Source organism: Chionomys nivalis, chromosome 1, assembly GCF_950005125.1.
Source record: "Chionomys nivalis chromosome 1, mChiNiv1.1, whole genome shotgun sequence".
Taxonomy (NCBI): domain Eukaryota; kingdom Metazoa; phylum Chordata; class Mammalia; order Rodentia; family Cricetidae; genus Chionomys; species Chionomys nivalis.
In genome coordinates, this window is record NC_080086.1 from 148450876 (window position 1) to 148475115 (window position 24240).

Consider the following 24240-nt stretch of genomic DNA (forward strand, 5'->3'; position numbering starts at 1 on the left):
AAAATGGAAAGTCACAACCATTAGGTTTTACTTTTTAAGCTTTGGAATGTTAACTTATGTTTTTAATTAAAAATTATATTTTAATTACAAATCTCTTTCTAATAAAATCACTTGATTTTTTACATTGTCTTACAAACTTGTCCATTGGGTATAAGTGTATTGTACACCTGCTGTGTAGCTTGCGCACACATACGCGCGCACGTGCTCGCACACACACACACACACCTGTGTGTAGTAAAAATTTAATTAAAAAATAACCTAAGGCAGTTGTATGACAAATTACACTTGTCCTTCTCACACCCCACTCCTGCTACCTTACACTGACTCCAGATTAATAATCAGGGTCAGGTCTCCCTGCACCCCGTTGGGGAATAGTCTTTCCTTGAGGAGAATGGTATGTCCTGCATGGGACTGCAGATTCTGGTCTAAGAGTGTTGGCTGGAACTCAGGAAACATGTCTGAGAGCAAATCTTGAGAATATGCTGGATCAAAGAGCGGGATGAAAAGAGAATATGAAGTAAGGTAGGAAAGGATGATGCGGAAGCACTCATAATGATATGCCATTTGGACTTTGACAAAGGTGCCTGCAGTTGGGCCTAAGAGACTGTAGGGATGGTGTACAGAAGATATGGAATGGCCATATGGAATTCAGAAGTTGTTTGACATAGTGCTGAATAAAGGGGTCAGGAACTCAAGGATGTGAGAGTGCTGAAAACAGAGAAGCAGCGTGGCTGTAGTGGATAAAGAACTTGTCACTGCTGAGTAGGGCTGGTGCTCTGCCTGCCAGGAGGCAAGGACCAACGGGCCTCAAGGTGCTGACCCTGCAAGGTCACCCTGGTTCTGGGCAAGAACAGGGTATCTGAGATGAGTCTCAGTGGTAGTTACTATTTATGGTGCTTCAGAAACCAGGAACGTTGAACTAGACCAATGGCTCGTTGTCATAAGAATTTGCATATAAAGCTGTTTGGGCAAACACACACACACACACACACACACACACAGAGTGACACACTGAAGTTTGCAATTACACTTCAATGAATACATGTATGATGGAGAGATGGGAAGGATGGCAGAATGGAGTCACACGCCAGGCGGGAATAGGCAGAACTATAGACACAGCAATGGAGACAGGTGTGGGGACGTGGTACCTTCTTGCTGGCTGGGTGGTGTGCAGCAGCTTGGAGCTCAGGCAAGTGCTGCCCAGTCACACCATTTCCTTGGCTCTGAAAAACAGCAGGATGTCCGAGATGGAGAATGATTCATTTCTGGATTGGGCCTCCTCGATCTTTCGAGGACCTCCATGGTCTGTGCTGCTGCCAGAGACTGAGTTGTCTGTGGTCCATGTTGTTGTCTCAGGCCATGTTGATGTCCATGATCCTTGCTGCTGCTGGAAACCATGTGGAAGTCCATGATCTGTGCTGCTGCTGGCTGTTCTGCACAAGAAAGCTTCTTTTGCAGTGGCATGATTGACTGCAGAATGACTGAGAGTGAGAGACATTGAAGGCTTCTGTGATTAACCGCCCCCCCAACAAAAACAATAACAACAACAAACCCAGTCTAGACAGGAAGCCATTGAAGAGAGTCCTTAAAAATTGTCAATAGGGATTCTGAAATCTGAAGTGTAGCTCTTTCACACTTGATGACTTCTGTGGGCGTGGGGAAGGGCTGGGGAAGGACTCAGTTATGTGTGTGTGTGTGTGTGTGTGTGTGTGTGTGTGTGTGTGTATGTATGTATGTATGTATGTAGAGTTTCCTGGCTGTCCTGAAGCTCACTTTGTAGACCAGGCTGGTCGCAAACTCACAGAGATCTGCCTGCCTCTGCCTCCCAAATACTGAGATTAATTAAAGGCCTGTGCCATCACCACCCAGTGGACTCAGTAAGGGGCTGGCTACTAGGAGTTTGACCATGCTTCAATGAATATATGGGCTACACAAATTGGACTTGGTGTATTTTTTCTTTTATTGGGGAGGGTCCAAGGGTGGGAGAGCAGATCTGGGGGGACTGGGAAATGAGTGTTATTGTGGTGTATTATGTGAAATTCCAAAATAAAAAATATTATGTTGGAAAAGTAAACTGGAGAAGCTATAGTCTGAATCTTCTCTAGGAAGGCCTGGATGATACCACTACGGTCTTATGCAGTAGCTGAGAATGTCTTGGAAACAACTCAGCAGGTCTGACCAATAATACAATTTAGAATTAGTGGAAGATACTGCCCTTATCCTGGATTCTGTCAGAGCAGATCAATAATGGAATATCAAGTGGGGGAATCTGATTATCAGAGGCTTAGTGTAACTAAACGGGCAACAAGGCATGAGTTTGATTAGATAAGTTCACGGTACAAAGGGAAGGCAGTTAAGATATCTGCGGTGTATAGCTACTCCTGCCTCATCTCTCAAATACAACAAACCCAAATTCCAAACTGGTAATTGGCAAGCAGAAGGCTCACGTAAGTTCTGGTAATGAAAGCAGAAAAAAAAAACAACAACAAAAAAAACCAAACAAACAAACTCCACAATTTCTTACCTACTTACCAGTTCCAAAGCAGTTCAGTCCTGGTTCTAGGAGGAAGGGAGATTCCAGATCCCTTTAGGAAATGTCTTAGGGTTTTTATTGCTGTGACAAAACACCAGGATCATGCAGCAAGTTGTGGAGGAAAGAGTTTATTAGGCTTACACTTCAGCATTGCTGTTCAAAATGAAGGAAGTCAGGACAGGAACTCATACAGGGCAGGAACCTGGAGGCAGGAGCTGATGATGAGCAACCTGGAGGTTGCTGTTTATTGGCTTGCTTCCCTGGTTTGCTCAAGCTGCTTTATTTTATTTTATTTTATTTTTTAAAACAATATTTTATATACCAATCCTAGTTCCCCCCTCTCTCCCCTCTTCCTACACACCCTACTTTCCCTCTATCTCACCACCCATTTACTCCTCAGAGAGGGTGAGGTCTCGCATGGGGAGTCAACAAAGTCTGTCACATGTTGAGGCAAGACCAAAGCCCTTACCCCTGTATCTAGGTGAGCAAGGTATTCTTCCAAAGGGAATGGGCTCCAAAAAGCCAGTTCATGCACTGGGGCTAAATTCTGGTCCCACTGCCAGTGACCCCACAGACTTCCCAAGCCACACAACTGTCACCCACATTCAGAGGGCCTAGTTTGATCCTATGCAGGTCCCCCTACTGTCAGTCCAGAGTCAGTGAGCTCCCACTGGCTCAGGTCAGCTGTTTCTGTGGGTTTCCCCATCATGGTCTTGACCCATTTGTTCATTTTATCTCAGCCTGCTTTCTTATAGAACTCAGGACCACCTGCCCAGGGATGGCACCACCTGCCATGGGCTGGACCCTCCCCCATCAATCACTAAATGAGAAAATGCCTTACAGCTGGATCTCATGGAGGCATTTCCTCAGCTGAGGCTCCTTCCTCTGATGACTCTAGTTTGTGTCAAGCTGACACACACACAGTGCAGGAAGGATCCTTACTATCCTCTAAAAATCTTTCTGGGGAAGACATTTACTAGAGCAACTAACTATTCAGTGGATAAAGATTAATACATTTTCAGTCAAGGACACAAAGGCACAGGCTGTGCATTAACAGATTCAAAAGGACCAAAAATGTTCTGGCCCACTGGTTAAGAGTATTTTTTTTAACAAAAAGTTTTATGTGTACATGCACATGTAGGAATGCCAACCCCTGTGTATGGAGGACAGAGGTCGCCTGAGGGTGTCATTCCCCAGCAGCCATTGACCTTGGTCTTTGAGATAGGGTCACAACCCCAATGATCCTCCAGGCTCTGCCCTTCTAGCACTGGGGTTCCAGCAGGTCTTGTTGCACCTGGCTTCTTTTGTTTGTTTTGGGGGGTGCTGGAGATCAAACTCACGTTCTCCTGTTTGAGTGAGCTACCTCCTCAGTAGATCCTTCCCAACTCCTAGTTCTTCCTTCCTTTCTTTTTTTAATTTTTGTTTTTAAAGCTGGGGAGCTTGTTTTGGTGGCCAGGTGCAGTGGTTGCTCTTGATTGTCATCTTGGTGGTATCTGGGATCAGCTAAGAGACTTGCCTCTGGATGAGTCTATGAGGGCATTTCCAGAAGGGATTAACTGAGGGAAGAGGACCCTTCCTCAAAGTGGGCAGCGTCTTGTAATGGCCAAGAGACCTAAGGGAAAAGTGTAGCCTACCTGCTTTCCCTCCTTGCTGCTGTGTTGCTCTGCTTCCATTCTTGACTGATACCATACACAAGCTTCTTTGGCCTACTAATGTGGACTGGACATCAGCATCTGTCCAGGAATCTTCCAGGTCTTTAGCACCTTGCCTTGGACTGCTGAGGCATCTATCTAGCTTTGTGGGCCGAGCAGCTGGCAGGTTCTCAAGCATGCTGACGGCCACTGTTGGGTTACTCAGCGTACATTTATATAAATAAGTACACAAATAAATGGGGCACTTAAAAATGTTTTACACTTCATTATAAAAAACTACAAATAAAAAATTATTACCAAAATTAACTAGATTCAAAGACTATACAACTTGATGAACTTCTATATGGTTCTAATAGCCTTTCAATGCTGAAGCTGTGGCACATCATATCTGATATTATACTTTCACTCTCAAGTATATTTTTACACACTTACCTATCAATAAAAAATGAAAAAACATAATTGAGTTAGAACTGGACAAATAATTAGCTTTATATCCTTCCATAACTGTGTTCATTACTTGAATTCAATACTTTGTCTCAAGTTTAGACATTCAAAAAAGGGTGCTTAAAAGTAACTGACCACGAAAACAGTACTCCTGGGTTGTCGCTAAAGTAGTATTTATAGGAAAACTTAGGACAACAAATATTTAAATCAGCAAAGAAGGACACTGTCAAATTAGCGGGTCCAGACATTGTTATGAAAGTAGAAAAATATAGAAAGATAAGCAGTCCAGTCAGTACTTGGAAAATGAGCTGCACATGCCAACCTGCGAAGACGTACACATGACAGATGCCCAACACTTTTAGCCTCGAGAGAAACACAAGTCAACGCAACACCGAGACGGCAATAGTTCTCTTCGAATGGGCATCATCGAGAAAGCAAAGGACAAAAACGCTGGTGAAGATGTGATGGGAGCCCTTTCCCCTGGCTAGCAGCGCGGAGGCCGCACGATGCCTGGAGTTACTGTAAAAGACGTTAACCAGCAGGAGTTCGTGAGAGCTCTGGCAGCCTTCCTCAAAAAGTCCGGGAAGCTGAAAGTCCCCGAATGGGTGGACACAGTCAAGCTGGCCAAACATAAAGAGCTTGCCCCCTATGATGAGAACTGGTTCTACACACGAGCTGCCTCTACAGCACGGCACCTGTACCTGCGTGGTGGTGCCGGGGTTGGCTCCATGACCAAGATCTATGGAGGACGGCAGAGAAACGGTGTCAGGCCCAGCCACTTCAGCAGAGGCTCCAAGAGTGTGGCCCGCCGCGTTCTCCAAGCCCTGGAGGGACTGAAAATGGTGGAAAAGGACCAAGATGGGGGCCGCAAGCTAACACCTCAGGGACAGAGAGATCTGGACAGGATTGCCGGACAGGTGGCAGCTGCCAACAAGAAGCATTAGAACAAAGGATGCTGGGTTAATAAATTGCCTTGCCTCATTCATAAAAAAAAAATGTGATGGGATACACTGTTGGCTGGAATGCAAATTGACAGTCATTTTGGAGATCTGTTTGGAGGTGTTTTGTTGAACTCCAGCGTCCTAACACCGAGGAGGAGTCGCCCCCAGAGACCATCTCATACACCACAGCCGATGCAAAAGCATGAGGATTTTATTAATTCTGTCATGACAGGGTCCCCCAGCATTCGGGAACCCGAGGGACCCCGAATAGATGGCACAGACTACTTTTAAAGGGGCCACAGAAGCAAGGGGGGCTGTTCTTTGACTATTTTGATTGGCTTATTCGAAAGGGCTATTACCAATAATTGACTGGAGAGCTGTTGCCAGATCAGGTGAGGTAAGAGGTCATTTTGACCCCGTTTCCCAGGGGACTGAACCAAAACATGTATATGGGCAATTGTTCAGGAACTGAGTACGTGCGAGTGTAGCTGTTAGGTCCTTGGTTCCCAGGGGAGGAGGGGAAGCACTATGGCACGGAGGCTGAGAGGATTCAGAGTTGTCAAAATGGCTTCAGGATTGTCTTAAATAAAGTCTTACAGTTTCAAAAGCTAAAAATAGAACTACTGTTTGACTCAGCTATTCCACACCCCCAAAGAATCAAAGTTACTGTATCATAGAAGATACCTGCATACCAATATATGCCATGACACTCTTCACAATGGCTGGTATGGACTCACTCTAGATGGCCATAAGCAAAGGAAGGGATGGTTGAAGAATCATGCCTCGTTTTATGTCGTGAAGTACTATTCAGTTTGAGAAGAATTGTCATTTGTAGAAAGATGAATAGAACAGGAAACCACCATTTTAAGTGAAATAAGGTGGACTCACAGAGACAAACACAAGTTTCTCGTGTAGAATCTAGACAAAGACGTGAAAGTAGGGCTGTCAGGGAAGAGGAAGAGGATCAGGGAGGGCAATGGGGAGTGAACCAGATCAAGGCAATTATGTGCATGCATGGAAATGTTGCAGTGAGACCCGTGATTCTGTGGAGTTAAATAACAATGAGAACTAAATAGTAAAGAGGAAATAATAAAGATTAGATCATAAATTGAAACAAGCAGGAAGACATGAGAGGAAGTCAATACAGATGAATTTTTTCCTTTGAGGCCAGTAAACTTGTGCCGTGACTGATCAGTGGGTGTGATTGGGTTAGGGGATGATGACCCAAATTATGAATTTTAGGATTGTAACTTTTGCCATTCCCATAGAGTCTATACTTACTAAAAATGTAAATAATTCCATTCCTCACCTTCCTTTATTTTTGCTAATGCAAACAGACAAATCCTTTGGAAAACACTGAGGGGGAGGGGAGTGTAGTGATACTTCATTTGTATTTTAATAAATAAAGCTTGCCTGAAGTTCAGAGTAAAACAGTCACAATGACCAGCCTTACAGACTAGGCAGTGGTGACACACACCTTTAATCCCAGTAGCCACATTTCCATAGAAACTGGGCAGTAGTGGTGCACACCTTTAATCCCAGCACTAGAGAGGATTATAAAATGGGAGGAGACAGCTCTCACACAGTCTCATTCTGAGATTCCTGGGGGGCAGGATTGCCATTTCGGACTGAGGTAGAAGTGGTTGTCTGTTTTGCTTTTCTGACCTTTAGGTTGAACCCCAGTTTCTGTCTCTGGGTTTTTATTAATCATGGAACAGGGAAGTGAGTCCTCCATGTGGAATCTTTAAGAAGGATTCCAATAATGTTGGGTAAATTACAGAGAAATATGAGTTTAAAGGATTCCTTCTACCCATGGGTCCCAGAAAAGGGAGCATGGTATGCCTCGTAAGGAGCTCTGTAGGAAGGACAGTCACCAAGAGAACAGGCTCAGTCAAGCAGGTAGGAAGTTGAACAAAAGCATCCATCTGCAAGAGCTCTTATTAGGAGTAAAACCAAAGCACACACCCAAAAGCCATGAGGGTATCTCACTGGTGCTTTGGAATGTCATGAGGTCACTGTCAGAGGAGGGCTACTTGTGACAGGGGCCATCACACTTTGATGGTAGTATAAATTAGCGTGGCTTCTTTGTTAAACAGCCTGGCAATATTTTATACACACTTCTACCATTTAGCCATCCTCTGGGTGACATTAACCCAAAAGAAATGAAAAAAAAAAATACGTTCACACAAAAACCTGCAGATCATAGCACTTTAATTGAAACAATTCTAAATGGGAAACAATTCCTATGCCCACAGAAATGTAGAAAACCTGTTATGCATCCACAGTGAACTAGTACATGGGGATAAAACGTTAGAAGCTAGTGATATATAAAAGACAGATGAAATTATCTTAAAATACCCATGCCATTTGAAAGAAGATAGGTAAAATGATCATTATATATGATCCGGTTAACACTTTCAGAAAATAAAAATTAATGTTCAATATCAAGAAAAAGGAAGGAGAGCCATGTTGTTGTGAATGGATATGAGGAAACTTTTGAAGTTGATGGAAATTTTTATTGGGAGGATGACTTCCATGGCACGCAAAAATTAACATATTAAATATTGATATCTGCAATGTATGCAAATTATACTTCAAGCTTTAGAAATTAACTGGAGGGCTGGGTGTAGCTCAGTAGTTTGACCTTGCAAGAGGATTTGGGTTCCGTTCCCAGCTTTGCAAAATAAATCAACTAGAGACAGTTTTCAGCTGTGCAATATTTGTGCCACGTGTACCTGATAGCTCAACCACATCAGTTCCCTTCCCCTCTTAATGGCCTGAGGAAAAAAGACCCTCCCCCATCCCTGCAACCTTAGCCGTGGCTGCAAAGGTTCAGGGACAAATGTGTGTAAAGCTATTTCGATGAAAAGACACTGTCAATTAGCAAGTTATTCTCTTTTCCACCTTGGGAAAAGAATATCCTTCCTCCCTCCCTTTCCTCCTCTATTTTTCTTTCTTTCCTTCTTTTGTGGTTCTTTTTTTTTTTTGTAGTTTAAATCCCCGCGAAAAAGGAAAACCCACGCAACCCCACGCCATGGTCTTACGTCACTGACGCCTGGCGAGAGGAAGCGGCCATTGGACGGTAGGTGCGGGGGAGCCGTCCTATAAATTCCCAGCGCACAGGGGCGAGCGGCTTTCGGACCCGCGTGCACGGCCGTGTGCGGCCTAGCCAGCTTCGCGGAGCTCGAGGCCTAGCGGCGGCCGGTCCACATGACTACCGCCGCGCTCTAGCGGCCATGGCGCAGCACCGGGTGCGCAAGCGCAGTGCGGACCCCGAGGCGCGGAAGCTCGAGCGGTAAGCGTCAGCAAGCGCGCCGAGGGCTGGCCTGCGAGGCGGGCGGGCGGGCGGGTGGAGCGTCTGGCATGTGGGGCCAGCGGCTTTTTGCTGGGCCGGCCGAGGCGGAAAGTGTGAGGTTAGTTGTAGTCCTGGTGGTGAGGGTGACGGGGGCCATTTCCAGGGCGGTGCGGTCCACGCTGTCGCAGTTTTAGGGTTCGCGTCGAGGATGAGGCCTATCCCTGCCCCCACCCCACCCCGGGCCTCCCGCTGCCCTCGGGCCGCCTGCCGCAGGAACTCGACGGCACCCCAGCTTCCCTGTGAGGTGCCAGTAGACCCAGTGTGTGGACAAATTTCTTCCCCTTCTGTGGCAAATTCGGCGGTGGTTTCACCTTCCAGGGCCGGAGGGGGTGAGGAGCCCCCCAGAAAGCAAGTGTGGAGGGGCTTCCTTGTGCTTCTTCCCTAGTCTGTTTCAGGATGAGATTTAGACCCACCATTCGGTCGTCCACGTGTGCTTACAGCCATTCCGGCTTCTAAAAACTACGTGGCAAGTCTTTTAAAAATGACTTAAAGTAATTCTAGAAAACAGTGTAAACAAGTGGCAGGATTTCCAAAGTCAACCTTTTTTTTGGTTTTTCGAGACAGGGTTTCTCTGTGGTTTTGGTTCCTGTCCTGGAACTAGCTCTTGTAGACCAGGCTGGCCTCGAACTCACAGAGATCCGCCTGCCTCTGCCTCCCGAGTGCTGGGATTAAAGGCGTGCGCCACCATCGCCCGGCCTTTTTTTTTTTTTTTTAAACTAAGAACCTGGCAGTGGCCAGCTAGGGGTGGTGCGTGTCTTTAATCCCAGCGCTTGGGAGGCAGAGGCAGGTGGATCTCTATGAGTTCGCAGCCAGCCTGGTCTACAGAGGGAGTTCCAGGACAGTGAGGGCTACACGGAGAGCCCCTGTCTCAAAAAATAAGCAAAACAAAACACAGGAGTATTTTCCAGAGAAATTATTCCTCTAAGCAGATTCTAACGTTGTTTTACAGCTTCTTAGACAGTTGAATTTTTATTTATTTATTTTTTTGGTTTTTCGAGACAGGGTTTTTCTGTGGTTTTGGAGCTTGTCCTGGAACTAGCTCTTGTAGACCAGGCTGGTCTCGAACTCACAGAGATCCGCCTGCCTCTGCCTCCCGAGTGCTGGAATTAAAGGTGTGCGCCACCACCACCCGGCTAGACAGTTGAATTTTAAAACTGCCTTTTGATCTGTAGTAAAGGATCCCTGATTTGAAGATGTTTCTGTGATACTATTTGGAAAACAAAACAAAACAAAAATACTTAAGCTAAACAAAAATCGAGTTTTAAATTTTTATAGATAAGCCCTGTTATTTTCTGTTATGAGTTAATTTTTCTTTTCATAGTTGAGAGCATTTGAAACTTTGATGTAGATGTTCTTGAATAATTTAAAAACTCACAAAAATGTGTTTTAAAACATGACATGTGCTGGGCGGTGGTGGCGCACGCCTTTAATCCCAGCACTCGGGAGGCAGAGGCAGGCGGATCTCTGTTAGTTCGAGACCAGCCTGGTCTACAAGAGCTAGTTCCAGGACAGGCTCCAAAACCACAGAGAAACCGTGTCTCAAAAAACCAAAATAAATAAATAAATAAATAAATAAATAAATAAATAAAAAATAAAACATGACATGTACTCTATGTTTTAAAGGCAATTTTGCGAAAAATTATTTTTTTTCCGTGTATTGTAATGTGTAGAAGAGTTACCTTAAAGTTGGATGACAGACTAATCCTCTTACCTCCCTGGTCCCCAAAACCCCACAGCTTTGAAGGGTGGAGGCTGGTGACATATATCTTCTGTACCTTTTTTGAGAACGAAATAAAATCAGTTGGAATTGAATAGTGAAATACATTACGTATTTGTATCATTTTAAGATTCATGAGTGGAAAATTGGTTTCTGGTGTGTTTAGAATAAAATTGTAAAGTAGTAAACACTTCTTTTGAAATGTTTTTCAGTTAAAATATTGTAATGAAATGATTTTTTAATAGGCAAAATTTGATGTATTTCAGTTTTTAAATCCAGGGTATTTTAAAAAAACCAAATAGCCTGTCTCACAGACAGTTGTAGCATTTCTTTGTTTTTATTTATTTATTTATTTATTTATTTATTTATTTATTTATTTATTTATTTATTTAATGGAGGCTGCAGGACTCCGCAGTTAAGAGCACTGGTTGCTTTTTCAGAGGATTGGGGTTCACTTCCCCTCCTCCAGGCTGAGACTTGGGCCAGCGAGGTTTGTTAGAAGTTGGCCCTTAGTCCTACAGAAGCACTAACATGGTGGTTTACAAGCGGCTGAACTCCAGTTCCAGTGGATCTGAAGCCCATTTCTGGCCTCAGCATGTACTGCGTGCATAGGGTCCACAGACATACATGCAGACAAAACATCCCCCCCACAGCACTTGAATGCATGCACACACAAGAGTATCCATGTTGTTCCAAAGAATTGATTTAAATAAGTGATCAAACTGTGAGTGAATTATCTTATATGTAAATCTGTAAAAGTTTGGTTAATGATAATGATAGGGATAGAAATGATACATTTTGATATTAAAACTACAATATATTCATAACAAATATAAAAATCATAAGAAAATACGTGTAAGGCAATTTTTAGTATAGAGCTTGAGTTTTGATAACCCCATAAGGGACAAACACTTTTAAGAATTTGAATATAGATGGTTTAGAGTTTTTCATTATTAATAGATACTAAAATCTAATTCAAAGTATTGAATTGTTAGTTTTTCAGGACTTGTCCAAATGGATGAAGATATACATTACAATAAAGGTACTGGCATTAAATATTATGGGGGGGGAGGAAGAGCTAGATGATATGAAGTTCTGATTTGTTTTGCATTGTGATTTTATTTTAGTTGAAGATGTTGTTGGAAGTCATGTAGAAGATGCAGTGACGTTTTGGGCCCAGGTAAATAGAATTGTGGTTGATTTCTCTTTTCTACCTTCCCCTTTCTAGCCATGCCTTTCCTAACAAAAACAAAGTAAAAAGTTAAGAATAAATGTATTTTTTTGTTTTCATTATCAGTACCACTCTTGATGAACTCATGTAGCACAAGACGTACTTAGAACTGACAAAATGACCCCAACTTGCAGTTTTCCTAAGTTGAATAAAATGCTTGTAATACAGCTGAATTAAATAAGAAAATTATCAAGATTGAGACTTCAAAATTATATCCAGTAGGGTCAGGAAGTCACATACTGTTGTATTTATGAAGTTATAGCCCCATCTAGAGGTCTTTTGTAAGATTGTTTCCTGAAAACATTTTTTTTTATTATTATTAAAGAAAACTTGATTAAAAAGATTTTAGCTTTCTGACCTGTGTGTGGGGCTTTTTTTGTGCCTTTAATACATTGACAATATTTTTCTCATTCTTTGAGAATTTTATTAAACATGTTGTTGTCATACCCACACCTCTATTCAAAATTCTTGATCCTGCCATGGACCAGTTTGTCACACAGGGACTAGCAGACCTGCTGACAGTGCAGGAGTTGTAGACGCATCAGCAGGTGGCCTCAGAAGGCGCACAGCAGCACTTTCTCAGCTGGCCTAGGTGTAAGGCACACTCAGAAATTTCGTGTTTTCCCAATTTTCTTGGTATAAAGGTGAACAGTTCCATTGCTGGAGGCTTGGGCAGCCTAGTTTGTTGTTTTTTTTTTTTTTTTTTTTTTTTTTTTTTTTTTCTGTCTCGAAAAACCAAAAAAAAAAAAAAAAAAAAAAAAGAAGTTATATTGTGGGGGAGATCAGATGATATGTCAAATATGGGACCATTCTGAATACTCCTGTGCCATTTCAAAGACATTTCTTGAAAGTTTCTAGCATATCAGAAGGTGGTAGATTGTAAAAGGAATAAAGATAGGGAGAGGAAGAACTCCATACTCAAGACACTGGGAGATGAAAAAGAAAACCCTATTCATTTTTTCTAATGGCATAAATTTTAATGTAAGATAAATATTTATGTAATTATGAAATTTGGAGAAATAATGAAATATTTCTGATATCAATGACAGATTGAAAATCAGGTAAGTATATTCAGTTTTAAATACAAAGTTAAATGTGTGTGGTAGTACACCCTTTTATCCCAGCATTTGAGGGGCAGAGACAGGTAGATTTGAGTCATGGACAGCAAGGCTGACATAGACTTTCTCAACAAAACAAGAAAACAACAACAAAACAAAATTAAGCACCAAAGTTCTTGGGTTTCAGATTTTAAGAGGTGAATCTTTCTAATATACCCCAACCAATAGATTTTTGGTTTTGCAAGCTGTACATGGTAAGGGAGGGAAGAAAGTTGCATTTATCTACACTTGCCATGGCTTGGGGACTCCTTTTTGATGGGACTAAGTGTACAGTGTGTAAATAGAAGTTATACGGAGCTACAGAATACTATGATTAAAAGTTCTTAAAAACTGGGCTGGGGAGATGACTCAGAGGTTAAGAGCAGTGACTGTCTTTCCAGAGGTCCTGAGTTTAACTCCCAGCAGCCACAGGGTGGCTCACAACCATCTATAATGAGATCTGGTGCCCTCTTCTGACGTGCAGGCATACATGCAGGTTGACCACTGTATACATAAATAAATCTTTAACAAAATCAAAAAGTTCTTAAAAGCCAAAGAATATTTAGAACTTGTGGTGAGTTATACTTAAGCACTAATTTCTTAATTTTTTAGTTTTAGAGACAGGGTTTCTTTGTATAATAGTCCTAGCTGTCCTGGAACTAGCTCTTGGAAGCCATGGCCTCAAGCTCACAGAGATCCACCTGCCTCTTTCTGCCTCCTGAGTTCTGGGATTAAAGGTGTACACCACCACCACATGGCACTTATTTTTATTATTTTTTAAGTTGTGGATGTGTGTTTTGACTCTTTACGTCTGTCCACAACTTGTGTGTCTGGTATTCATGGAGTCAGAAGAGAGCATTTGATCCCCTGGAACTGGAGTTACAGACAATTGTGAGTTGCCCTGTAGATGCTAGGAATTGAATTGATTCCTTTGGAAGAGCAATAAGAGCTCTTAACAGCTGAGCCATCTTTCCAGCTGTGCACACTTTTAAAATGGTGCTCACATGTTGTGGGTCTGGGTCTATGTCGTGTATTAATAGCACATGTGCCCCTTAATGATGCCCTACACTGATAGACAAATTATACATTTAAGTTCATTATATAGTAACTATATATATATGTACTAAAATAATTCTTCTAGACTAGTGCTATCACTTTAGAAATACAATGTGAGTCCTATGAGTAATTAAACCTAGGTTTTGCAGCCATATCGGAATAAGTAAGATGAATAGGTAAATTCATTTTAATACATATTTTTATTTAACATATTATATCCAAAATATTGTTTCAAAATCTAATCAGCAAACTGGACAGGGTAATCTCAGGTACTTGTGGGGCTGAACCAAGAGGACCTTGAGTTTGCAGCTGTCTTGAAATATTTAATCATACCCTATTCAATAACATAAGAATGGGGATGTGGTTTAGTTGAACAGTATGTGCCTAGTATGTGTGAGGGAGGCTATGGCTTCCATTTCCAATGCTAGAAGAAAGTGCACTTACACAATTGACAAATATCATAAAATATGAGCAAGATATTTATACTCCTCTTCTTATATTGCATCTTTTTTTATTTGTATTAGTGTATTTCCAGACTTTGATTTCCTTTTATCTTTGTCATTAGTTGTTTAAATTTCAGGTTGTGGGGACTAGAGAGATGGCTTAGAGGCTAAGAGCTTTGTTGCTCTTCCAAAGGACCCATGGTCCATTCCCAGCACCTAAGGGACAACTCACACCCTCTGTAATTCCAGTTCCGGGGATTTGGTGTCTTCTTTTGACGATCAAATTTTGCCCTCCTTGGCACCAAGCACATGTTTTGAATATAGATACATGAAGGCAAAACACTCACACCCATAAAATGAAAATAAATTTGGGCTGGAGAGATGGCTTAGTGTTTAAAATTATTACTCTCATTGCTTTTCTAGAGGATGCTAGTTTAAATTCTAGTACCATGTCAGGCAGCTCACAATTGCCTGTAACTCCAGCTTTAGGAGATCAAATCACGCTCTTGCTAACACTAACAGACACAGAGATACATATGAATAAAATAAGCTAAAAAAATTAAAAATAGAGCTATGATCTAAACTGGGAGTCAGAACTGTAAATGACCAGATAGCAAATATTACATGTTTAATGGGTCATACATTCTCTGTTGTAGCTATTCATCTCTGTTAGCCCTACCACTGTAGTATAAAAGCTGCCATAGACAGCATGTTGAAAGAAGGTATGCAGTTGTCACCCAATAAACTTTGTTCATCAAAACAGGTTGGTATAATTGACCTACTTATTATTCCAACCATCAACTTGAGGCTCCCAAAATGCAAATCATAAAACCTTTTTGATGTTAGGAGTGAGATAAGATCAGAGACACAAAGAGATTTGGAAACAGAGGTAAGCCAGGGTGAAGATCTGTTGTTTCCGTCCCCTGCCTGATTTCTGCCAGATAAGTCACTTGAAAGAGACTACTTCAGGATTGTTGGTGTTCTTAGTCAGATGAATGACAACTCCTCCCTCCCTCCCTCCCTCCCTCCCCCCTCCCTCCCTCCCTCCCTCCCTCCCTCCCTCCCTCCCTCCCTCCCTCCCTCCCTCCTTCCTGAGTTTTTTGTATCCCCCCCCCCCCCCCCCCCCCGTGTGTGTGCATTTTTGAGATGAGTCTCACTGTATAGTGCTGGTTGGCCTGGAACTCACTATGTAGACTGCCTGACTCTGCCTCTGAGTACTGGGATTAACGGTATGTTAATTCATTCCCCACATCTGTTTCTTTCTTTGAAAGGAACTTCCATTTATGTAGTCTGTGTATTGATAGTGAATGACAGGAACTTTGATATACTTGAACTTTATTTACAGATTCCAAGAACTGATTCTAATGCTTCAGTTTAAAATTAGTGGGATTTTTTTTTTTTTTTTTTTTTTTTTGTGTGTGTGTGTGCTGGGACCGATTTTTTTTTTTTTTTTGTTGTTGTTCTTTTTTTGAGATAGGGTTTCTCTGTAGCTTTGGAGCCTGCCCTGGAACTAGCTCTGAAGACCAGGCTGGCCTCAAACTCACAGAGATCTGCCTGTCTCTGTCTTCAAAGTGCCAGGATTAAAAGTGTGTACCACCAGTGCCCGATTTCACTGAATATTTTATTCTTGTGTCTCTACAAAACTTTATTTGAATTCTATCTATGTGATCTGAGCTTCTTGCTATTAAACTTCATGTAGCTTAATATCATTTCTTCTAAGAATTTATTTGAATTATAAAATGATAGCACAAGAATTTGATCTAATTCCCAGTGCTCTAAAGTCCTTTTAAGTGTCATGCTTAGTAGAATCCTCAATTATATATAATACCAACAGAATTTATTGAATCTCATACTTTTTCTGTTTTCTTCTTAGAATGTTAGTAAAAATAAGGATATTATGAAGATCGGTTGCTCATTATCTGAAGTTTGTCCTCATGCTAATTCAGTTTTTGGGAATCTTGATCCTAAGAAGGTAAGCTTTATTCCTGCATATAACCATTTCATCTTATATGTCTGTTTTTCTACATTCTAGAATTACAGATTTTGGAATTTGGAAAGACAGATTTTTTTTTAGAATTTTTAAGAATTTCCAAAAACTACAATAATAGTAAATTTATCTAATTAAAAATAACTATCGTCAAGAATTCTGATATAAGCTACAATCTGGATGACTCTTGATCAAGTGTGGGGTCTAGTGCATGTTAGGTGAGCCCTCCTCTACCACCAGAGCTGCGTCTTCAGCCTCTATGTTGATGTAAGACTTTTGTCTTAGATGTGTATGGCTAATACTTGCTCCTAGTCTGTGCCTAACTTGATTATCGTCTGGATATCACTTGAAATCTGATCTAGATTAGTGTTCTTTTTTATTATGTGATGATTTCTCTTTCCTACTTCAACTCTTCACTTAAAGATGGGGGAAGAAGGATAGGAGAGAAGAGGAGAGGGAGGAGAAGGGGTCAGAGTGAGAGGGAAAGGCAAGGGCGAGATAAACACACACACACACACATACACACACACAAGGGGGGGGAGCGCGAGTGAGCGCCTGTACTTGTTTAGAGACCAGAGATTGGGTATCTTTTTCTGTTGCTCTCCATTTTACTTTTTGTGAGACAGGGTCTGTCACTGAAGCTGGGGCTCAATTGTTTTGGCTAAGTTTTCTGACTTTTTTCATTATTTCCTCCTAAGAAACATCTTTGGCTATTCTTTTCTTAGTTGGACTTCTTCAACAAGTTATTATAATATCATACTATTGATAAATTATGTATGTTGTCATGTAGGGTGGAATTTAGGAGGTTTGTGAACAATTGTAATAACTAAGATTTCCCTTGTACTGTATTTCTCCAAATCTACTTTTTGTTTCCATGGAGACAATATTATCTCAGCTGAGAATGTATATTTTTAAGTGGTTAAAACCCTGGAATGAGTTTTGTATCTTCCACTTCTACTTTTAGGAGACATTTGACAATGAAGATTGCTTTTGGTTGTCTTAACTGGAAGTGGTGCTACTGATATCTATTGGGTGATGCCAAAGGGAATGATGGCAAACATCCCGTACTGCTCTTCACCTCCAAATAAAGAACCATCCAGTCACAAATGTCAGTAGAGCTGAGGCAGGATCAAAATTCATACTATAATTTTTTTGCTCTTTTATTAAACATCATTAAACTAAAGTCTCAATTTGGTATTAATAGTATTGTCTAAATTTATTCAGTTAACCATGCATCAGAAAGCACTTGATTTTACTGTTGATTGATTAAATGATTCAAGAGACAATGAGTAACGAAAAGAAAACTTTATTGGCCAAAAAATGGAGAAGTGGAGTCTGTGCTTGCAGTTCAGCCTCTTGACTCCAGGGAGCTAAGGAGTTACAGTATAGGAATAATGAGGAAGAGAAACCAGGAAGAAGTATGCTTCTTTTCTGTGAATAGGCCCACATCTTTGAAGAACTTGGGTGCTATGTTTTTCTGTGTCTTTTGTGGTCTGGTATTTTCACATATAACCAAAAGGTTAAAGTCTTAAAGAACACAGACAGAGATGCCAAGCCTTTCATTCTGGTTCCAGTCACAAATTAGACATCTGTAGGCCCAATGGAGGATCAGTGCTTTCATCAAAAGTTACCTTCAACTCTGTGACAAGTGACTGTTTTTTATACTCACACAGGCAAATGCACAGCAAGCTGATAGTGCATTGACCTCCAAAATTGTTAGTGTCTTTGAAGTTAATTAAGAACACAGAAACGAGAGAGTTTTGTTTTGTTTTCTTGGTAAAAATGTTTTTAATGTCCTTATGTAAAGTAAAAGGTATAAAAATCATTCTTTACTCACAGGAATTATGGATTCCAGGTTCAATATTAGACTTAAATAGAATATTCTTGGCATGTTTAGGTATAAAAATATTTTGCCTGTTTTCTTTCAGATATTAAAGCAGTAAGATGCTTTTAAAACAGTAAGATGCTTTTAAAACTTTGTTTTTTTATATTTTTTTTCTTTTTAAAATTTATTTTTTAACTTATTTTTTTTTACTGGTGTTTCTTTTCCCTTTTGAAATATCTCTATTTATTCTTTGACAATTTCATATATGTGTATAATACCTCTTGATTCTATCTAGCCCCAAATCCCTTTACCCACTCCTCCCAGACATCCTATGGTGTGTTCCCCTTTCATTTTTATACTTTCCTCCTCTAAGTCTTTCTTTTTGTAACCCACTGAGTCCAGTTAGTGCCCCCTTCTAGAATGTTGACTGATCATGGCTAAGTCTGATGTGGGTAACTGCTGGAGTGAGTTTGTGAGTGCACGGGCCATGTTATATCCAGGAGAATCATTTCCTAGCACTTGTCCCCATCTCTAGCTGCTAGAGTCTTTCTCCCCTCTCTTCCATGATGTTCTCTGCTTAGAGGTTGGTGGAGATTTTCCATGTAGAGCAGAGTACTCAGTAGTCACATATTCTTAGCACTTGGACTAATAGAGTTGCTGCATCAAATGCTGCCCATTACAGAAAACAGCTTCTCTAGCCAAGGTTGAAAGCAACACTAATCTGTCTTTATAAACATAAATTGTCTTAGTTTTCTTTCCATTGCTGTGTCAAATACCATGACCAAAAGCATCTTGAGAAGGAAAGTTTATGTCATCTTGCAAGTTGTAGTCCATCACATCAAGTGAAGTCAGGACAGAAACTCAAGGCAGGAACCTAGAAGCAGAGACCGTGAAGGAGCACTGCTTTCTGGCTTGCTTAGCCTACTTAGACATCTCAGTACCACCTGCAGAGGGGTGACACCACGTACAGTGAGCAGAGCCCTCCCACATCAACCATCAATCAAGAAAATGTCCCACAGGTTTGCCCACAGGCCAATCTTGTGGGGGACATCTTCTCAATTGAGGTTCCCTCTTCCAGAATGGCTCTGGCTTGTATCAAGTTGACAAAAACGAACCAGGACATACATATTTAGAGGCAGTTTGACAATTCATGTCTGTTTAACAAAACAGCAGTAATAGCTTCTCCCCTATGGCCTTCCAAGCTGTGGGTTTTTGACCAGGTTAATGGTACCAGGCATGAGTTCCCTCCTATGGAGCAGGCCTCAAATTCAATCAGAAAGCAGTTGGTTATTACCACTGTTGCATCTTGCCTGGTAAAGCCATTTTATAGTGTTCAGGATTTATTTCTGGGTAGTACCTTGAATGACTTTTCTTCCCCAGTAGCCTGTATAGCACATTATGGCACTTTGAAAGATACAAGCAGGGACAAGTTTTCAGATAAGCTGTGGTTTCTCTGTGCCCTGCAACCAAAGTATGTTGGTTCTGCGGCAATAGTTTTACCATCTAGTTACAATGATGAGCCTCTGCTTTTTTGGGGCTTCCTTGACCAATTAGTCATAGGGAGTTGATTTATGTATACTAAGCTATCCCTTCATCTCTGGAGTAACTTGGTCATGGTGGGTGATTTTTTGGATGTGTTCTTAAATTCAATGTGCAAATACTTTGTTGAGAATTTTTTTTTTTTTGTGTGTGTGTGTAATTTCATCACAGGCATCTCTGATTTTCTTGTTATTGTGTCTTTATTTGCTTTTGGTATCAGGGTACTAATAGCTTAGTAAAAAGAAGTGGGTGATGTTATTTCTTTCTTTATGGTAAGGTTTGTGAAGAATTGGTGGTGGTTCTTCCTTGAAGGTTTGGTAAAATTCATCAGTGAATCTGGGTCTGAAATTCTTTTAATTAAGAAAATTCAAATTACTGCTTCAGACTCACTGTTACAGATCTGTTTACATTGTTTATCTCACTTTGTCTTAACTTGTTATGTCATTTGCATCTAGGAATTTATGAGTTTATTTTAGTATTTCTAATTTTGTGAATGCATATTTTCAAGGTTAGACCTAATGATTTTCTGATCTCATTGGTAGCTGCTGTAATGACTCCTTTTTGGTCACTTATTTTATCAATTGTCATCTTTCTTTTTCTTTTGGTTAGTTTGGCTAAGGGTTTGTCAGTTTTATTATCTTTTCAAAGAACAAATTTTTTTTTTATTTTTTCCTCATTTCACTATTTTCTGCCCTAAAGATTTCTTTTCACCTATTGAATTGTGATTTGATGTGTTGTTCTTTGTCCAGGTTCTAAGGTGAATAATTGACTTATTTACTTGAGATTTTTCTGATTTCTTATGTAGGCACTTAGAGCTATGCAGTTGCCTCTTAGGATTGCTTTCATTATATTTCAGGTTTTGGCATGTTGTGTTTTCATTTTCATTTGATTCTAGTAATTTATTTTTTTCATGTCTTTATTTCTTCAAGGACTCAGTTGTTTTTCAACAGTATGTTATTTCATAACATATTTAGCCTTTCCTGTGGCTTCATGAATTTTTTTTTCTCTGCAGTTCAAAGAATTTCTCAAAGTATTTTCTATACAGCTAGCATGGTGGTCATAATTTCCTTTAGCCAATTTTTATCATGGGAAGATTATAATTTCCTTGAATTATCATAGGTAGCTTTGTTTGGTATAGTAGTATGAGTTGGCAGTTTTTCAGAATTTGAAATAAACCTATTCAGGCCCTCCTGGCTTTTAAGGTTCCATTGAATAATCTGTTGTTACTTTGATGGGCCTGCCTTTATTTATGGTGTGGTGTTTCTCTCTTGCAACTTTTGCCCTGTATATTTGGAGTTTTAATTAATTTGACAACGTGAGGTTCTTTTCTGGTCTTGGTGTAAATGCCTATTGTATCTGGATTGGCACCTCTTTTCTTAATTCTGGGAAAGTTTCTGTTAGGTTTCTTAAAACTGTTTTCTATGCCTTTAGAACTAGATTTTCTGTCTTCCATGCCTACTCATAGATTTAGTCTTTTTAGAGTGCCAGTTGTACTTTGGAATTCCTCCTGCTACCTATTTTAACTTTGCCTTGTTTGATGGTTCCAGTTCCTCAACCTTGCCTTAAGCACAGATAATCCGTTCTCTCCTTGATCTGTTCTATTTGTGAGACTTTTCATAGAGCTTTTTATTTGACTTTGTTTTTTTTTTTTTAATTTCCAACATTTCATTGTTTTTTTTCTCAGTATTTTTCCTTACTGAATTTCTTCTTTATATCTTATCCAGGCCCTAGCCTTCCTCATTTCATTCAGCTGTTTTGCATTCTCAGTCAGGAGCTTGTTTTCTTTGATTTCCTTGGCTATAATTATAATCATTCTTTGAAGCTAGTTCCAGGACAGGAACCAAAAGCCACGGAGAAACCCTGTCTCGAAAAATCAAAAAAAAAAAAAAAAAATCATTCTTTGAGCTCTCTCTCTGTGATTTCATTTAACTCTTGTTAGATACCATTGCTGTAGGATTAGTAAAATTTGGAAGGATTATTTGTGTGTGTGTGTTTCTTATGTCACTGTGTTTGAATTTTTGTATGTGATGCTATTCATTTGCTATATTTTTTTTCTATCACTTGTATTCTTTCAATTGAAGTATTTGCAGTGTTTTTGTGGGACTTGGATGTGGTAGTGTTCAGTGTGTAGTTCAGAAAATAGTTCCCCAGTTAGGAGCTCAGGGTGCTAGGTATAAATTATGTATTACTTCCTTATCAGGATATAAAACTTCAAGATAAACCACAGTTACTTGATATTATCATTATGGAGAAACTAACTAGCCAGTTAATGACAGTGGTCCCTTTGGCTTCCATAACTGCTAGAAGATGAATAACTAAGGATAGTGTGGAGTGTACTCAGATTTTAGTTAATAAAATTAGGAATGGTAGGGAGGTAGAGTGGGTAAGGATAAGGATTAATTATTTGTCTTAGTTAGGGTTTCTATTGCTGTAATGAAGCACTGTGGCCAAAAAGACAGTTGGAAAGAACTCATTCTGCTTATGTTTTCATATTGCTGTTCATCGTTGAAGGGAGTCAGGACAGGATCTCACCCAGGAATTCAGAGGCAGGAGCTGATGCAGAGGCCATGGAGTGGTTTGCTCCTCATGGCTTGTTCTGTCTGCTTTCTTATAGAACCTAGGACCACCAGCCCAGGGTTGACATCACCCACAATGAGCTGGGCCCTTTCCCATCAATCACTAATTAAGAAAATTCTCTGTGGCTGGCTTAAAACCTGGTATTATGGCAGTGGTTCTCAATCTGTGGTTTGCGATCCTTTCATAGGGGTTACCTAAGACCACTGGAAATATCAGATATTTACATTATGATTCATAAGAATATTAAAATTAGGTTATGAAGTAGCAATGAAAATAATTCTATGGTTGGAGGTCAACACAACATGAGGAACTTTAGTAAAGGATCACAGCATTAGGAAGGTTGAGAACCACTGTCTTATAGGGACATTTTCTCAATTGAGATTCCCTCCTCTCAGATGACTACAGTTTGTGTCAAGTTGACATAAATCTAGCCAGCACAATAATAGATTTATTGTGAAAAGAAAAAAAATCAAGGTGTATAAAGTAACTAGGACGTGAAAATTGTGGTACTGTTAGGGTCCACAAATAATAGAGGTGGTTATATCTATGGAATGTTGTAATTAAGTAAAAAGAAGAGGTAATAAAGATGAAGGAATAAGAGGAGGCATTATCCAAGATGTGGGAGAAAAGTGTAGTAGAAATTGCTTTATATTAGACTGGTGGACAACAGTACTAAAACCTACTTGAGCAATATATGAACAAAAGGAGATCATCACAAGATGTATATGCAAGAGTGGAGATTAAATAATAGAGAATAAGAAATAAAAAGAATACAATAAAAAGAATATTTACGGAGAATTGCTGGCACAGCTATGCTGAGTTGAGAGGTAATGTCTTCTGATTCTTCTGGCTCTAGCAGGCTCCCAGGTGTGTAAGGGGCAAGTAGGAACTGTTGGTCTCTGCAGCCTCCGTGTTCTTGGGGTTCTGGCATGTAGGGCAGGAGAGATTTTAAGACCTTTCATGTTAGTTACCTTGGATTTCTGCATTCCTTTATGGCAGTTTTCTTTTCTTTTTTAACTTTTTTTAAGTTGATATTTATTGGGCTCTACATTTTTCTCTGCTCCCCTCCCTGCCTCTCCCCTCCTCCCTTCAGCCCTTCCCCAAGGTCCCCCATGCTCCCAATTTACTCAGGAGATTTTGTCTTTTTCTACTTTCTACTTCTCATGTAGATTAGATCTATGTATGTCTCTCTTAGTGTCCGCATTGTTGTCTAAGTTCTCTGGGATTATGGTTTGTAGGCTGTCTTTCTTTGCTTTATGTTTTAAAACCACCTATCAGTGAGTACATGTGATAATTGTCTTTCCAGGTCTGGGTTACCTCACTCAAAATAATGTTTTCTAGCTCCATCCATTTTCCTACAAAATTCAAACTGTCATTTTTTTTTCTGCAGTGTGGTACTCCATTGTGTAAATATACCACATTTTCTTTATCCATTCTTCTGTCGAGGGGCATTTAGGTTGTTTCCAGGTTCTGGCTATGACAAAGCTGCTATGAACATAGTTGAGCACATGCCCTTGTGGCACGATTGAGCATCCTTTGGATATATACCCAAAAATGGTATTAGTGGGTCTTGAGGAAGGTTGTTTCCTAATTTTCTGAGAAATCGGATGGCATTTTTCTTGTCCTGAAGGTTGCCCTAAAATTTAATTTAGTTTTTTGATAATTTCATTTGTTCATATATAATGTATTCTGGTTACTTTCTCTCCATACCAGCCCTATCATCCTCTTCCTCACCTGGCCCTTTCCACATTTATGATTTTTGGTATTGTTTTGTGGCCCAGTTAGTTTAACCAGGGAAGTATGTGTGAGCATTGGAGCCCAGTGGGATCACTAGTAGGTACAC

The 24240-nt window shown here is 40.4% G+C and overlaps 2 protein-coding genes across 2 annotated transcripts in view; both read left to right on the forward strand.

Annotated features, from left to right (window-relative positions):
* Positions 1-5106: 5106 nt before the first annotated feature.
* On the forward strand, positions 5107-5597 carry LOC130883352 (40S ribosomal protein S19). The gene has a single exon (XM_057783604.1). It carries the CDS (start codon positions 5136-5138, stop codon positions 5571-5573), a length of 438 nt encoding a protein of 145 aa, XP_057639587.1. The 5' UTR covers positions 5107-5135; the 3' UTR covers positions 5574-5597.
* A 3336-nt stretch (positions 5598-8933) lies between these two features.
* Positions 8934-24240, forward strand: part of Stk31 (serine/threonine kinase 31) — a 79049-nt gene continuing 63742 nt past the window's right edge. Inside the window, exons 1-4 of the mRNA XM_057780210.1 lie at positions 8934-8983; positions 11638-11684; positions 11770-11822; positions 16343-16441. Coding sequence (XP_057636193.1) covers positions 8934-8983; positions 11638-11684; positions 11770-11822; positions 16343-16441 — 249 coding nt within the window. The remainder of the gene's footprint in view (positions 8984-11637; positions 11685-11769; positions 11823-16342; positions 16442-24240) is intronic.

Coding starts and splice junctions, on each gene's coding strand:
- LOC130883352 (XM_057783604.1), top strand. CDS start 5,136: ATGCCTGGAGTTACTGTAAAAGACGTTAACCAGCAGGAGTTCGTGAGA.